The sequence below is a fragment of the Psittacula echo genome (assembly GCF_963264785.1).
Source record: "Psittacula echo genome assembly, chromosome: Z".
Classification (NCBI taxonomy): domain Eukaryota; kingdom Metazoa; phylum Chordata; class Aves; order Psittaciformes; family Psittacidae; genus Psittacula; species Psittacula echo.
The window spans coordinates 9,687,221-9,702,809 of record NC_137742.1 but is presented as its reverse complement, the minus strand read 5'-3'; the positions used below and the strand labels follow the sequence as shown (position 1 = coordinate 9,702,809).

General features: G+C 41.6%; 1 protein-coding gene across 14 annotated transcripts in view; it reads right to left on the bottom strand.

Annotated features, from left to right (window-relative positions):
- The window catches only part of CELF4 (CUGBP Elav-like family member 4), a gene marked incomplete at both ends in the record, with an annotated part of 693,842 nt that overhangs the window by 62,637 nt on the left and 615,616 nt on the right, over window positions 1-15,589 (bottom strand). For all 14 annotated transcript variants that reach the window (XM_080637032.1, XM_080637040.1, XM_080637033.1 and 11 more), the window contains one exon: window positions 12,233-12,312. In XM_080637032.1, coding sequence (XP_080493158.1) covers window positions 12,233-12,312 — 80 coding nt within the window. The remainder of the gene's footprint in view (window positions 1-12,232; window positions 12,313-15,589) is intronic.

Genomic DNA, 15,589 nt, shown 5'->3' with positions numbered 1-15,589 from the left:
AAGGAAAACAAATATTTTGCCTGGTTGTTGGGACTGTTTCCCATTAGTTATGGCGTTCCAAATGGAGTGTATACACAAATTAAGCGAAAGCTTTTCAGGAGACCAAATAATACTTCATGGCCTCAGGGAAAGTTGTTTCTCTCTATAACAATATTCATAGGAAAATTTTTGTGAAGATGTTTCCTTGCAAAATATATGTCTGAATTTTCTTTTCCTGTCATCTCTTTAAGTTTCCTCTGACTCAGTAGCTATTAATCTCTGCAAATTTTACACGTCTTTTTCTTGCAAAATGGCTGAGTCTGGGCCTAATTCGACAAAGCCATTAAACCATGTTTCACTTTAAGCTTAGTGAAAGTTCCATTGGAGGTAAGCATACAGTTAAGAACTTTACTGCAAGGGTGTCTCTGTCATACAGGTCGACTTTTATACCTTGGTTATCTCAAATGGAGGCAGTTAAAGGTTTTGGGCCAAAAATATTTTTTAAAGAGGCTTATTATGTTAAAGGTGTAATGAATGAAACTATTGAGTATAAGAGGTCTGAAGGTGCAGATCCTGTTAAATACCTTCCAAAATGTCAGCCATACACACCAGCTAAAACACTTAAATGTATAGTTGCTGCTGGATGCTTCTCGTTGGGGCAATCAGCCTGCCTTTCTAGGTGTCACCAGCTGAATAGGATTGCTTGTGGTGGAAATTTTGCCTTAGGACTCCCTTTGCAACTGCAAAGCTGAGCTGAGAGGATGCCGACCTCCGGCAAGCCATTCACGGTAGCATTTCCACACAGGGATCCTTGATATTAGGGCCTTAAGGCCAGAGGAGAATTTCTTTGCTTTGGGCTCTGTCAGATCAGGCTATTTTGGTGTGATGTCTTCTAAGTCTGAAAACAAAACCAGGTATTTTTTTCTGAAATGCCTGTGTAGCTTTACTGAAAATAGGGCTGCTGAATTAACCAGTGGGGGGGTTGACCCCAATCTGGGATTTCAGACAAGTGCAAAACAAACTACCGTCCAATTAAAACTGTAGAGCAGAGGGAATTTTAGCTAGGTAGAAATGTAATTACCCATGCTGGAAGATAGCCAGAAGAACAGTACTAACATCCCTCTTCTCTTGTGAAATATGCTATGTGTTTCTGTACTCATGGCTTCAATTTCGTATCTCATCTGAAAGATGAGTACGATGGCAGCCACTAGGAGCTATTACCCCTGTACAGTCCTGAGAGCTGGTTTAAACACGCTTGAGATGAGAGTGGCAGAGACAGAACAGGGAAAAGGAGTATTCATCCAGGGCTGGAGTAACAGACCCTTTGATAATGCTGCTCCCTTAGTAGAGGGTATTCTTCATGCAATGTGTAAGCAGAGAGAGTTGCTGCTGGTACTTCCCTTCAGAAGTCTCCGGAGCTGTAATTTATTTGGAGTGGAAGCTTGATTTAGGTTTTACTTGCCCATACACTACTTAGCAGGTGTCTCTCTTCTCTGAGCAAAAGTTATTGCTTTCCACAGGGCAACAGAATCATTGACTCCGGATGGTGTCATACCTAGTTCTAATTAGAAAGAACTCAATATGTAACCTGGGTATTAGTATGCCTCTCAAATCAAAGCTAGACATTCAAACAACCTAAACTTCAAAGCAGAGTTCCTCAAGCAGCTCTGCATTTTCCAGCTCAGTCTATGGATGATAAAAGTCCTCACAGAATCATTCGCCCTCCTTAATGCATTATGAAATTGAAAATGTTGTTATACTAATAGACTGGAAATTCTTACCTGCTATTTAGGAATATGAAAGCAACAAATAATTGTTTTGTGTCTGTTTGGAGAAAAAGTTAAAATCCATAATTAAAAAAAAAAAATGTTGTAGGTTTCCCTTATGCAATAGGAGTAACAAGGCTGGAAGATAAGGTGCGTTTAGTTCTGTATTCACTAAAAATATACTTCCCCTCAAAATATTCTTACAGCAGTGAATGACAACTGACACAATTTTATTTTTATAAATTACTATTACTATTGAGAAAATGTTTGGTAGCTGCAGCATAGAGCCCCATGAAAGCTAGTATCTACTTGATCCCTCTTTCTAGTTAAATAGGCAAGGATGAAAATAGGAGAATTGGAATAATTTCAGAGCCATAAAGTGAATTGTCTATTGTCACAGCAAGGAAACATCACAATCAGGTATGGAGCCCCTGATACTTCAGGGCGCTGCTTACGTGAGCTTCAGAATGAGATGAAAAACCTAAGATGACTGGGAAAGAAACAGATGTTGAGAAAGTGCTGGCAAGCTGGGCAGATACATTTCAACGGTGTATGTGACATAAAGGAACATTTTAGCAGCACTGTGTTCCAAACATGCTGCATATGACTTGTCATCCCAGACCGCTGTCATGCTCTATGATGTGGTGTAAAGTGTGTTGCGTGAATGGCATAGTGAGGAGTGTTTGAATTTTTGCAGCATATTTAAACTGAAGATCTCCTGGCACTGCACAACAAATTAAAGGTTCATTAATGGATAAATGATTCTGCCTGCAGCGTGGTATCACTCATGCTTTAGTGCCGTGAAGCAGGTGGTCAGCTGAAGCTGTAAGATAGTGTAAACTCAGCAAAGCTCTGCTGGTTTTGGTAGAGCAAGAAGCTGGCTTATGCTGAAGGATCTGCCCTTACTGTATTCCACTACACCAAGACTGAAATGTGTCTCCTTGCTGCTAGGTAAGACTTTCCTGTGAGCACCACACAGACCTTGGAGATTTCACTTGCCAGGGGATATCTGAGGCAAAGATATTAGTGTCTGGTAGGCTGCTTTGAACTTGTGGACTGCGGACTTCACTGTGGACTTCAACTGAGGGTATTCTCTGAAAGTTGATCTTAATAATTGTAATTTCAAAACTTGTTTTGACTTTTGCAAAACTCATTTTGGTAATCATTTAGTGTTGTCTGTGTTCTAGATAGGGATAGCAATCTACCCATTACTGAGGTCTTTCTGCTTTCCTTACAATATGTGTTATCAATCCAGACCACACACCTGAGGAAGGCTGGGAAGGAATGTATTAAAAGGAAACAAGCCGAAGCATCCAGAGTGATTTAATGTTGGTACAGAGCCAACTTAAATCAAAGGGAAGATCTTTGTAGCAAAATAAGGATGAAGGGAAGAGAGGGCAAGAAAGAAGCCCCTCTAAAGCAAGCAGAGCAGTAAAGACCTAATGCTGACATCCTCATTCCTCTCTGTGGTGGGAAAAGCATGTTCCTGTTAGAATGAGTGAGTAGTGATGCCCAGTGAAGGGTGATGCCTTCCAGTAGGGCTGGAACACTCCTGCTAGACTGGGACTGGTTTATGGCCCCAGGCTTAACAATGTCTCTGGTATCACAGAAAGGTCAGTTCTTATGAATTATTCTAGCCCCTACAAGTCCTAATCTTATCCAAATGAGATGAGTGTTGAGTGCAGTGAACCTTGCAGGGGCTGCTGCTGGCACCAGTACTTGGGCAATGCTTGGCAATGGCATTGTCCTGCTCCCACTTTCTCCTGTCCACCTCCATAACTATTGATTTAGTTCCCAACTTCCCTCAGACTCGTAAAGAGACATTACAGTGCCAGTTAAATCCTTTTGTCTAGACTGAGGCCATGTGCCTCATAAGCAGTTATCCCTCTTATCCCATTTGGAGGCAATGAATGCTGCAGTTCAGGGGAAGCAAGGAAGCCCTCGGAAGACAGCGAGTGAAGCCTGTCACATCCCAATGGTCTCTTTGCTGCCCTGCTGGATGCCTGTGTGGCTATGATGTTGTGGCTTGAGAAGTAAAGAGCATCTTTGGCGCCAGTATGAGTCATACCCCCTGTCAGGCAGCCAGGCTGCCTGTATTTCTGTTCTGGGACCCTGAGACATGTGATTTATTAGTTCATTTATGCAACAAGGGAAGAGGCAGGGAACATGGTCTTATGATTTTTTTAATGGAAAGAATTAGGGGAAATTGGGTAACCCCAGGAAACTGCTGGCTCAAATGTACTAGAACCTGCTATTTGGTGGCAGCAGTTGGGTGGGATGGCCTATGAACCTTAGTCCCCTTCCATCCAGACCCCACTGACCAAAGGAAAACAAGGCTGAGCTATCAAGAGCCATTGGATTTTTGGTGGAAGAAATTATTGCAAATTAACATCTAGGTATTGCACATCTATAACTTCTTTCATCCCAAAGGATGAAAGAATAACTCATGACTTTCTAAATAGTGTTTAGGTAGTATATTCATAAAAATCATTCATTGCTGGAAGGAGGGCCAGTTCTGCTGTGCTGAGCTATGAATGGGGTCCTGATATATTATTTTTTGATAGAAGGAATATGTGTGCTGTGCCTTAGTCTGAGTTCAAGAAGCCAGCCTGTGTGTTACACAAAGGCATTGCATGGAGTGCATGCTCTTTAGGAAGCAGAAGATCAACAATGAAGACAAAAATAATGGGTCTGAACTGGCATCTCTGTTCTCTTCCATTAGTTTCTTCAGCATCAACAACATAAAATATGGCCTCAACCTTCTACATTAACTTGGGCAGATGGACATGCATTGATGATATTCCACTGCGCCCCAGACTTTGCGACTTTGTGCAAGTAACTTTAGGGCAAATTCAGCTGTAAGGCGTGAAGGACAATTGGATGCTGGGCTGTAATCAACTTTGACCTGGAATTACTTTTGAAAATCCCCCCTTTATGTTTCTGTGATCATGTAAAACTGAAGTCTAATGACTTTCCCATTTCCTATTTACCCTGACAGCCTGAGGGGGTCAGCAACTCTCTATCCCTCTACTGACTGTCACAAGGAGTCTTTTATTAACTGAGAACTTGAACCCATGCTGGAATCTCAATGAGAGTAAATTTTGCTGGTTAATTAATACTCTGAATCATGATTTGTTTAATGGTTATCTATTTGTATTACTGGTTTGTCTAAGGTTCTATTGATGTTACCTGGATATTTTGAAGACACCCATGGGAGAGGTGATGGACTGATGGCTTCAAGTGTGACCTCCTATGTTTTCTAGATTTACGTAAGTACTAAGATTTAGATGCTCAGGTACTCACTGGCTATTATTTCTCTAGTGGGACCAGGAATAAGAATTGCTGTGACTTTGGTTACCAACTGGATAAATATACTGATTAATCATGTGTAAGACCAGTTTGTTCCTAGTCATTGTATTGTTGCTTCTTTTGCTTATCTCTTGTGTCTTTTCCCTTAGAGACACACTCAGATGACTTAATTGCCATCATTTGGGGCATCTATTCTAAACCATCAGTTAGTTTAGACAGACATATGTCTCTCTGAGCTCCTAGTCCCTCTCCATTCAATGTAAGAGAAGCATTGACGGTAAGACTATGGACAACCCTGAAGTTTTATACTTTGACGAACAATTTGATGCAATTCAGTGAGGTCAGTCCTGGCCTTTAGCTGGTAAGCTGCTGAGTCTTGGAACTTTCCTGTAAGAGGTTTGCATGGTGCTCAGCACACAGTACTTCCATGTAAGATCAACAATAACCACTGAACACGACTGTTTCCAACAGTAGCAGGGTGAGAGGTAAACCCTTTCTAAGAGGATGAAGAGCATGTTTGTGTTGAGGTGAGACCTGCGAACATGAAGGTGTGGCTCCACGCATCCGGCTCACAGATTTAATTGACTTCCTGAAGATGTGTCTTGCTCCAAGTGAAATATGCTGCAAGTTTTGAACTGGAGTCAAACTCTCCCAACTTTGTGGAAATAACAAACCTTTCCTACGAGCACTAAAGGCTGCCATGAGCCTGAAGGGAGAATGGGAGCGTGCAGCTGGCTGTGCGTGCATATTTGTGAAGAACGGAGGAGAGACAAGGAAAGTTTCTCCTATGAAAGAAATGATCTAATTTAAAGCAAGTCCCTCATGGGAAGAGCTGTGACAGAGGCTGCTCTGTTCCTGTTAATTTTCACAGTGCAGCTGTCAGCGGGTCTGTAAATAGTACTCCACGAAGCCAACACTTCCTATCCACACATCAACCATTCAATTAACAGAAGAACAGAAGAAGGAAATAAAGTGCACCACAGCCTTCTATCACGGCTTTGATGTTTCCCAGCAATTTATGAAAGTGTACACAAATCTAATTACAAGCCCCACTGCTTCCCATTTACATGGAGCTCCTCAAGTTCAGAGCTGTTTATATCAAAATAATTGTTAAAAATACCTCAGCTGATCCACGGCATTGTGGCCCCCCACTCACCGGAGCTGCCACGCTGCTCCTCTCAGGGAGTTTCTGCCGACTCAGCGCTTTGGTGCCAGCCTGCGCGCATCATAACAGCCGCTTCCCGCCGCTTTGCAAGCGAGGCGCCCAGGATACAACTTCATCATACCCACAAAGGCCTATTTTCCTTCTTTCCTCCACCTGCTCAAAGCTCCTTCTGCAGGCTCTCACTGCTTTCCCTCCTATCCCTAACTCACCTAGATACTCCTCTGCTGTGTTGACAGGGGGTGAGAACAGCTGCTCAACCAACTTCTGTGATGAGACTGTGTCTGAAGGCAGCTTTGTGGTGGTTTGCAAAGTTGTAACTGCACCATAGCAATGCACAGCAATAATAACAGCAGTCACAAATGGGAGCTGGGGCAGCTCCCTTTGCCAGGGTGACTGAACGTTCAAGCCAGGAACGTGAGAACTGGTGCCTTGTTTGCCATTACTTTGAAAGAGGGCGGCTGCACATGATGTTCTGACAATGACACTTGTTTCCTGGGGTAATTTTGGATCATCTCATATTTACATCATTCCCACCTGGTAAACAGGTGAAAAAATTCCTCCAGCTTAATTAATGGCAAAACTCTCTTATGGTATGAGAAGGTAGATAGTGCATTGTATAAGGCAAGAAAAGAATCCTTTCATCTGACTATAATTAAGTTTCTCTGGGTATTTTAGTGCTAGTCAGACTTCCAAAGAACATGGTGGGTGGAGGCTGAAAGTCAACCTTATTCAAAGTGTTGTGTCATTCATACTTTCTTAATTAATAAAAAAAATATTAGATACAACAATTAGAGATCTAATCAGTCTATAGCCTAAGAACACTGAGCCGTAATTGCATAATTTGATAGAGGTGGTCCCTGAACAGAAGCTTGAAGTTGGTTTTGTCATTTGTGTTGATAAGAGCTGCACAGAAAAACGTTGAGATGAAAACCCCCAAGTTAACAAAGTTTTGGGTTGCAGACTTTTTCTTTTTTTTATAAGTTCAGCTAAGTGGAATCTTTCTCTGAAAGGCAGACATCTGTTCAGTGCTTGCATCCAAGTCCTGCATTTCCCTTTCTTTTCACTGCATTTCCCTTTCTTTTCACAAAACCAAGTTTTCCAATCAAAAAGTAATTTTCATGGAAGATGTTCAGCCAGGCATAGATAGACTTGGGATGCTATTGCCTGCGTGCAGAAGAAATGCTGTAGTTTGACCAAGATGCTGCAGACTTCTATATAAAAACCAAAAGAGGACTTGGCCTGTGTGGTGTTGGAAGCCACTTTACAGGGTTCTGGAGGTCTTAATGGCCTTAAAGGTCATGAATTGAAGAAAGATATAGGATGAACGCAGGCTGACAATTAGTGTGTTAGACATGTCAACAATACATCTAACAGATGTACAGGATTCAGAAGACTCAGATGCAGGATGCCTATTTTCAGAATCCCAAATTGTTTTGTTTGGGCAGCAAGCACACAAAGTAGGATTCAGCTCCCCTCACATTGGATGTGAAGTGTCCACTCTAAGCTGTACAATCAGTTCAGCTCCTTTCCTACTCAGCTGGGAGACAGATGCCTCCATGGCTCAGCCAAGGCAATCTCAAACTACATGTTTGAGCTACGTGTGAGGAATCACCATTAGACAAGAGGCCAAGTCAACAGCTTTAATATCTGACTTGTAGGTGGCTAATATCTGCTGGTATAGAGTCACCCGAGGTCTAGAGCTTCAGCTCTATCTGTGGCAGTGACAGGTGTAGTAGAATAATTTCAGGGCGGCAAAGGCAATTATAGGCTCCAAGACAGCTGCAGGAAACAAGTATTTTTAGCTTTTAAGAAGTATGGGTCCTTTTTCATTCTAACTTGCACTTTGGATGAAGAACATTACTTTGGAACTGGCAGACCGCAGGAATCTGACACCTCAAGTTAGCTACAAAACACACTTCTATTTGGGTTTTGGTATGACAGGTTTCAAAATGTGTTTCTGTAAAATAGAATTCCTCCAGAGGTATCTATTTCTCTCTATAGATTATAGTAGAAACTTAGATGACAAACACTTAGATGACAACCTCAGACATAGTTCTTTAGCTTCTGGATGTCTCAAATTAGGTGAGATGAGTCCCACCTCAGCTATTCAGTCTAATGCTGTTATGGAGATCTCCATTATAATTAATGAAAGGGACAGGCATTCCCAGAAGGTGATTTAGCTTATCCTAGCACAGACGGATAAAGGGAAGAATGCCTAAATATATAGAAATCTATCTCTCTCTCTTTCTTTTTGTAGGAATGCTAGATGATGTCTAGAATATATTACAAACTTTTAGACTGTTAAAGCTAAATCAGATGAATCCCATTCTTCACTTCTCACCTCTGTGCAGAAAAAAAGTAGATAAACAGCAGTGTTCTACCCCTTCCAGGAGTCAATTCATAACAAAAGAAATTCTGAAGTGTCACAGTGGGAGAGATAGTGAGAAAGATGCAACAGTAGCATAATTTCTAACCCTGTGTACTTTCTGGGTACAGGATAAAGGCTACTGTGATTTGGGAATGCATGATGACGTGTAAAGCAGAGTTTATTCTGTGTGGGTAGAGCAGACTTTATTCTGTGTGGATAGATGGACAAGGCCATAACTTAGATGCTATAGATGTGTTTTAGAGAAAAACTCTTCAACATCTGGCTATTGCGTATCTATGAAGACATGGAGAAAAAGAGAAAACCAAGACGAATATGACGTCTAGAGAGGAGCATGACTGATAGGTAGGGTGATAATGTTGTCCACATTGCTTGAGAATGGAGGCAGAGGAGAGAGGAGAGAAGCTTGATCTGACAGCTAGATATCCATTAGGAGATCAGGCCCAGATTTTAGTTTGGTCAGGAGTCAGTCTTGCAGTAGAGAAGTTGGATCTGCAAGCTGTCACTATAGAAATAGCTGAATTTTTGTTGGTGGACAAGGCTGCTAAGGGTAAGGCTTGGATGAGGAAAGGAAGAGAATCACATGAAGAGACCTGTATAAACAGGTCCTCATGTTGATGGAGAAGAGAGACAGGAGGTGACAGAGTGGCCAAGGGAAAAGTAAAAATTGTTATAAATGGATGCAAAAGTACATTATGATCTCTCATGAAGGAGGACATGGAAGTCAAGTAAAACACTATCATAAAGTTGATGAGTTGATAGGAAATATGATTTAAAAAAAACCCCAAAAGCTCTTTTGGCAGGTAGATACTGAAGGAACTTTGGGCCTGCTCAAAAGCAAGGGGTTTGGGGAAAGTCATATTTAAAATTAACTGATTGTATGAAAATTGTAAAGCTGTAGATCTCTTTGGTTGGCCCCTAGGAGAAACAAGCGCCTTACATAGAGAAGAGGTCTTGTGATGGATGGTGGTCAGGCACTTGTCCAAGGAAAGGTTAATTAAAAAAAGAAAAACAACCCCAAAAAAACTTTCACAAAAGAAAGTTGCCTTTTGAAACTATTAAGCAACATATGTTGTGTGAACAGGAAGTCACAGTAGAGCAATAATCCTGACAGCTGTGGAGAAACAGGAGTCTGCCGCAGGAACGAACGGCTCGAGACCTGACAAGAATGATGATGGATGCCCCGTTGGTAGTACACAAGGACACAGCAAGAGACGTTTAAATTGTCTGAACCACAGGAACAACTTTGAGTTGGCATCGCAGCCGGACAAATGAGGCCAGTCTTAATGGTGAGAGAAATGGGAGGGGGAACTGAAGGAAGATGGAGGCAATGCACCCTTCCTTTCCAAGGACGAGGGCTACATCGCCATCTCACCACGAGGTGGCTGCATTTCCCTGTGAACCTCCAAGCCCTGAAAGAAGCTGCATACCCTGAAGCGCCATGAAAATCAGAATGAGAACGGAGATCTGCAGAATCTGGCCCATCTCACTCAAAATGCCTGAGAAATTTTGAGGTTCTGTGAAAATAAAAACGTGTGTTCCAAGTCTTGATCAAGTGGCGGCCATTCAACAGGTCCTCACTAGGCTGCTGAACTGTGGTAACTGCCCGTGAATCTGAATGTAGTTCATGGGAGATACAAGACAACACCATATAACTGAGAATATAATGAAGAGGATGAACTTAATAATTTTCTGCTTGCTTCTCCTGTGAACTAAGAGTAGGTTTGTGGACTTTTCCCACAAATTCCACAATTTCCATGAATTGCTGAGGTTCAGCCAATTCATGGGAACTTGTCAAGCCATGGAAACTTGATTGTGAGCCTGAGATGTGTGTCTGGTAAAGAGTTAAATTGTGGTACTTTTTCAAATGCTCATATCTGGTTATTCATGAACATTTCTATACCAGGTATTTCAGCCAAGTAAGTCAACAATAAAAATGGTACCATGAGAACCTGCCTCACAAAATGGCTAAATTCTTCATTGTTTTTCACATTCCAAGCCCAGTTGGTATCAGCAGGATTGAACAGAAATTTGCTCCCAAGTTGTTGAGAGAAGAGTATCTTTTTTTTCTTATGTAAAATGTGCTGAAAGTAGGATGGATAAGGGCTGGGAAAGGATAAGGATATTTTGGGTACCCTAGATCTAGATAAAATCTTCAGCTCTTTTTGGGTTTTGTCTGATTTATCCTGTCTTCCTGCCACTTCTGTCGCAGGAGTTTGCAAGATTTTGGGGACAGAGACTGGGTTTTTCTTACTCCTTTCTGTGATACCACACCCTATGGAACTCCAGTTCCTTATCTGCCTTTATAGACACCACCACGTTGTGTCAAAGTCTGAAAGTAATTAAAAGTACCTTTTTGAACTGTCTCAGGAAAGATGTCCATTATATTTCACTGTGGGGTGTCAACATCAAGCTCAACATCTGGTTTTGTTGGAAAGAATCTTTTAGAAAGAGAATCCTAAAAGTATTGCAGTGCTACAAGAAGTTGAGACCCCTATCATTAAGGAGACTTTTTCAGTACTATCACTGGTAAACATGTACCATTTTTAAACTGATTTGTCTAAGACGGGGTTCCAAAAAATGAGATCTTGATGTTTTGCTGCATTTAGAAACCTTTTCCCCTGTAAAGAATATTCCATTTTTGTCCCTGCAAAGATCTAGAGACAATCTGCCAGGCCCACTTTAATTTTATTTGGATAAATTCATGAATTTACATTAGAGTCTTTTACTGAACGGGAGAATTTACACTGTTAAATATCTTTTATTGAGGTTTCCTGTGTCTTTTCCAAGTTGTCAACATGCTTCTTAGTCTTTCATGATTTACACTGTGAATAATTAATAATAAAAATAATATACTATTATAATAAACCAAAACATATTGCACCAGATTGCCCTTCTCATTGACAGTGGCTTGTCTTACATTCCTGTTTAAGTGCTTAAATATCTTTTGCATAGAAAATACGTCTTCATTTGTACTTTCTTGAAGTATCAGGCTCAAACCACATATCATTATATATTTGTCCAAGTGGAATGATCCCCCCAAATGTTTCCTGGAAGATGCATTAGTTAGCCTGACTGTCTTTCAAGAGTCGAATGTAGCGGCCAGACTTGTGCTACGCTTTTGTAGTAGCAGTGAGAGGCTCCCATTACTGTGTGATTTGTCTCTAGCTTCTAGTGAACAAGCTGCTGTCTGCTGAATATATTGGCAAAAGACTGTCTAAGCTTCATGCAGAGGCAGGGATTCTTTGTGGAGGGAAAAAAAGAAGCTCTTAGACAAAGGTTTCTTCTTCATTCATCCCTCTGCAACTTGGAAGGTTACACTTAACACTGAGTTTTACTGAATGTTTTTGGCATCTGTGAACTGTATGTAATTTTTTCTGGTCATCAAAACTGCAGGTAGCAGAACACAACACCCCTTGGTGTTCTGCACCTCTGTGAAACAGTGACATCCTGGCCTTTCCACTGATGAGTTAAGAACACCTAAAGCCCTACCTGCCTGAGCTGTTACCCATCCTTCCTGGAAGATGAGTTGCAGAACACAGATAAATCAGCCCTCCTTCTTTATCAGGCCACAGAGAAGCAAAGGCTGGACCAATTCTCACTTGCCTGTGTCACAGAGCTACTCACCGGCATTGTCTGGCTGCCATGCAAGGCATTGATGGCTGCTTGGGCCTCTGCATGTGAAGAGTATTTCACAAATGCACACCCTGGAAGAAGAAACAGAAGAACATAAGAAAGGTTGCATGGGTACTATGAAAGTCCACCTAGCTGAATATCTTGACCTTAGGACTGAAAAATAAAGATGGTTCTGGAGAAAGTATAACAAGTAAACATGCTCCTGGTTATTCTTTTCCAAAGTCCAGTCATCAGCAGCCTGAGAACCTGTTAAGGCAAAGCTGCATCCAGAATTCCCACACTTTGTGTAATGGGCACTGATGGACACAAACTTAGCAAGTACATTTTGAATCCACTTATATTTTGACCTCTGCAGCTTCCCATGGCACATTGCTGCACAATTTTAGCACTTATTATGTGAAAATGAGTTTTATTTGTATTGGACTTAATGCTGAATGCTTTTCCCTCTGGGGTTGTGAGAAACAGTAAGGAAGTGTATAAAAATTATCAGAAAGCTAAACATGCTTGTTGCAAACAAACACAAGCCAAATATACAAAAGGGATTCAGGTTACTCTTGACCCACAAGGTACCTGATCATACCACTGTCTGGTAATGCTCCATGACAGACTGCTCAGAGTTTGTCTTGGCTCCAAGCAGCTTTTGTCTGACGTAGCCTTAGACATCTTTTAATGGAGAAGAAGGGATGGGAGAGATCTGTATGTGATGATTATCAGCTCACCACCACCAAAATCTGGATCTTAGACTTTCGTAGCTGCAGAGCCAGTCCTGTATAGGTGCTCTCCTCTGGACATTAGAGAAATGTAGGCAGTGCATCCCCAGCCTTCATTGCCATGTGAGGACTCTCATACCAAAACCTTACATAAGGTTTTAGGGCAGAAAGATGCTTTTATGAATACATGCTAGTGTGCAGAAATGATCAACACTTCAAAGGGTCACATGCACCACTGGAGTGGGGGAAAGTATTGCTAAGACTCTTAGCTACAAGCAAACTGACTCAGAGAGAGGAAGAGTAATTTCCATATGCTAAGGCGGTTTTTGGAACAGATTGGGAGAGATCTGAGAAGTTCTAGCTTCCATCCCCTTCTATTACTACTAAAGACGTTTGAGCTTTTAATCAATTTGCAAAGCCCTAGCTGTTTCCCTGAAGGAGTGCAGATCGCTGCACAGGGAATGCCAGTCCTAACAATGGGACAGCTGTCCTTTATCCCCTTTGCAGACTCTTTAGAAGGTCCACACACCCTCATGGAACCATACAGTGCAGGGTAAAATCTGAAGCATTAGAACACCCCACTTTCAAACATGAAGAATGAACTCCAAAGGTCCCCAACATCACCACTGCAGGCTGAGAGAAGCGAGATTGAAAAAAGCAGTGATCGCCCCTTCTAAAAATAAGCAGACATAGGAAATTGGCTTACAGTTAGGAGCCCTTCACATTGCATTACTTTCTCAGCACTGTGCTCAGACTGCATTTCAGGAAAAGCACAATGATTGTTGCTAATAGTTGGATCTAATTTATAAGGAGCTGAGAGGAGACAATCATGAGAAAATGAGATAGACAAACTTCAGCTGGAAACAATAGGGATCAATTATGACATAATCGCAGCCCAGCATTCCCGGGCTCCTGAGATACTGTGCCTTCCTCTTCATTAATCAGAGATAATCCAGAATTAGGGTGTTTAATTATTTGCACAGATTCTTTTGTACTTTCTGCCTCTAAAAAGAAGATGCTGATTAGCAAATATACAAAAGCTTTTCAGCTCCAGTCACCCATTGCATTTAGAGCAGGATTTTTGGCTGCGATGTTGCTGTCATACTGAAGGCTTCACTCTCTTCAGGTGAAATTCATCCCTGTGCTGAGGAACCTGACAGATCAGTGGAGCTGGATAAAGGTGGGAATAAAAGGTGTAGAAGGCATTTATCTTCTTTAATGGCCAAGATGTTAATGATCTCCCTCCTACCGCTTCCTCTTATTGCTTCCAGTAGGTTTTGAGGTAGCTGGACAAAGGAAACTTCAGCACTTACTGGTGAATGGTGGCAAGTTAATAACAGAGATCCCAACTTTTTTTGTGCTTTTGTTTGTATGTTCAATGTGATGGCTTCTGCACACAACTCCAAATGTGCACAGAATTTCCTTCCTTCCCACTGACTACAGGACTCATGAGCTATGGGACATGAGGCATGCCACTTTCCTCAGAAAAATGGTGTCTCTTTTTCAGGAGCAGCTCTGACCTTTGAAGGGGTTTTGACACACAGATATACAACGTGTGCTGAACAGGGACATAGATGTGCTTAAGTTTTTTGTTTCCTTACTTCCAGATGATAGAGCTGGAAGGGCTGTTCTTACTGTCTTGTCAGCTTGGACGAGACTGCAGAGTCAGGGCCTAAGGTTATAATTGCAGAGGATGTTAAGACTCGTCTTGTGGAACTTCTGGGAAAATCTTTGCTTTCTGAGTTACTGAACAAGACAACTGCTGAATAGAGGGAAAAAAAGGGGGGTTGGGGGAAGATGCGATCCAGACAGCAGCAATGCAGTCCCTGCAGGTCCTGCTGGCTTGCTAAACTGGATCCACTTCAGCTTTCTCACCTGAGGACTCCTTCACATAATGGTTAGGTGGGATTGAGGTCTATGGGATCTGATTTCTCTCTGGCACTTGGACAGTCTGCTTAGATATTAATTTAGGTAGAATTTAAGCCTTATGGGCTTTACCCAAAATAAGTAGCTCACAAGCCATGTGTGTCACATATTGGTTTCTAGCAGATGGAAAACATTACAGACTGGGAATAACTTTGTGGGAGTTGTGGCTTGCCCGACTGTCTTCTAAGATAAGGGCACTAGCCTCAAGTTTTCTGTTGGATTGACTGTTCTGTGTGCATGTGTGCGTGTATGTAACTCTGTGTGTGTAAATTAGGAGCTTCACATTCTCAGTAAATAGCACCAGCAAATGGAAGCTGGTAATATTAACTCTGTCAAGGCTTAGTATTGATCCTGAACAGCTCGGTGAAAAGCAAGCCTGAGACTGCAGCCCGCTAGCACTAATAATTAAACTGGTTAGCAATATGGAGCTGCCACTCAGATTCAGACTTGTAATGAAATCGCTTAAGAAAAAGATAAAAAAAGATAGAGCAAGTATGAATACAACTCTGTGGGTTGGATTTACTTTGAAATCTGTTTCATACAGATCTTAGACTTCATTGCCTTTATTATTACTCTGTTTAACTCCTTTGTCATTAGATTTTGTTCCGTACGATTCTAAGCAGAGTCAGACAGATATACTTTTTTGCTCTTCTCCAATTTACTGATTTGTTCAGTGAATGAAGTGTTTAACTGCCTGCTGTTATGATGGTTG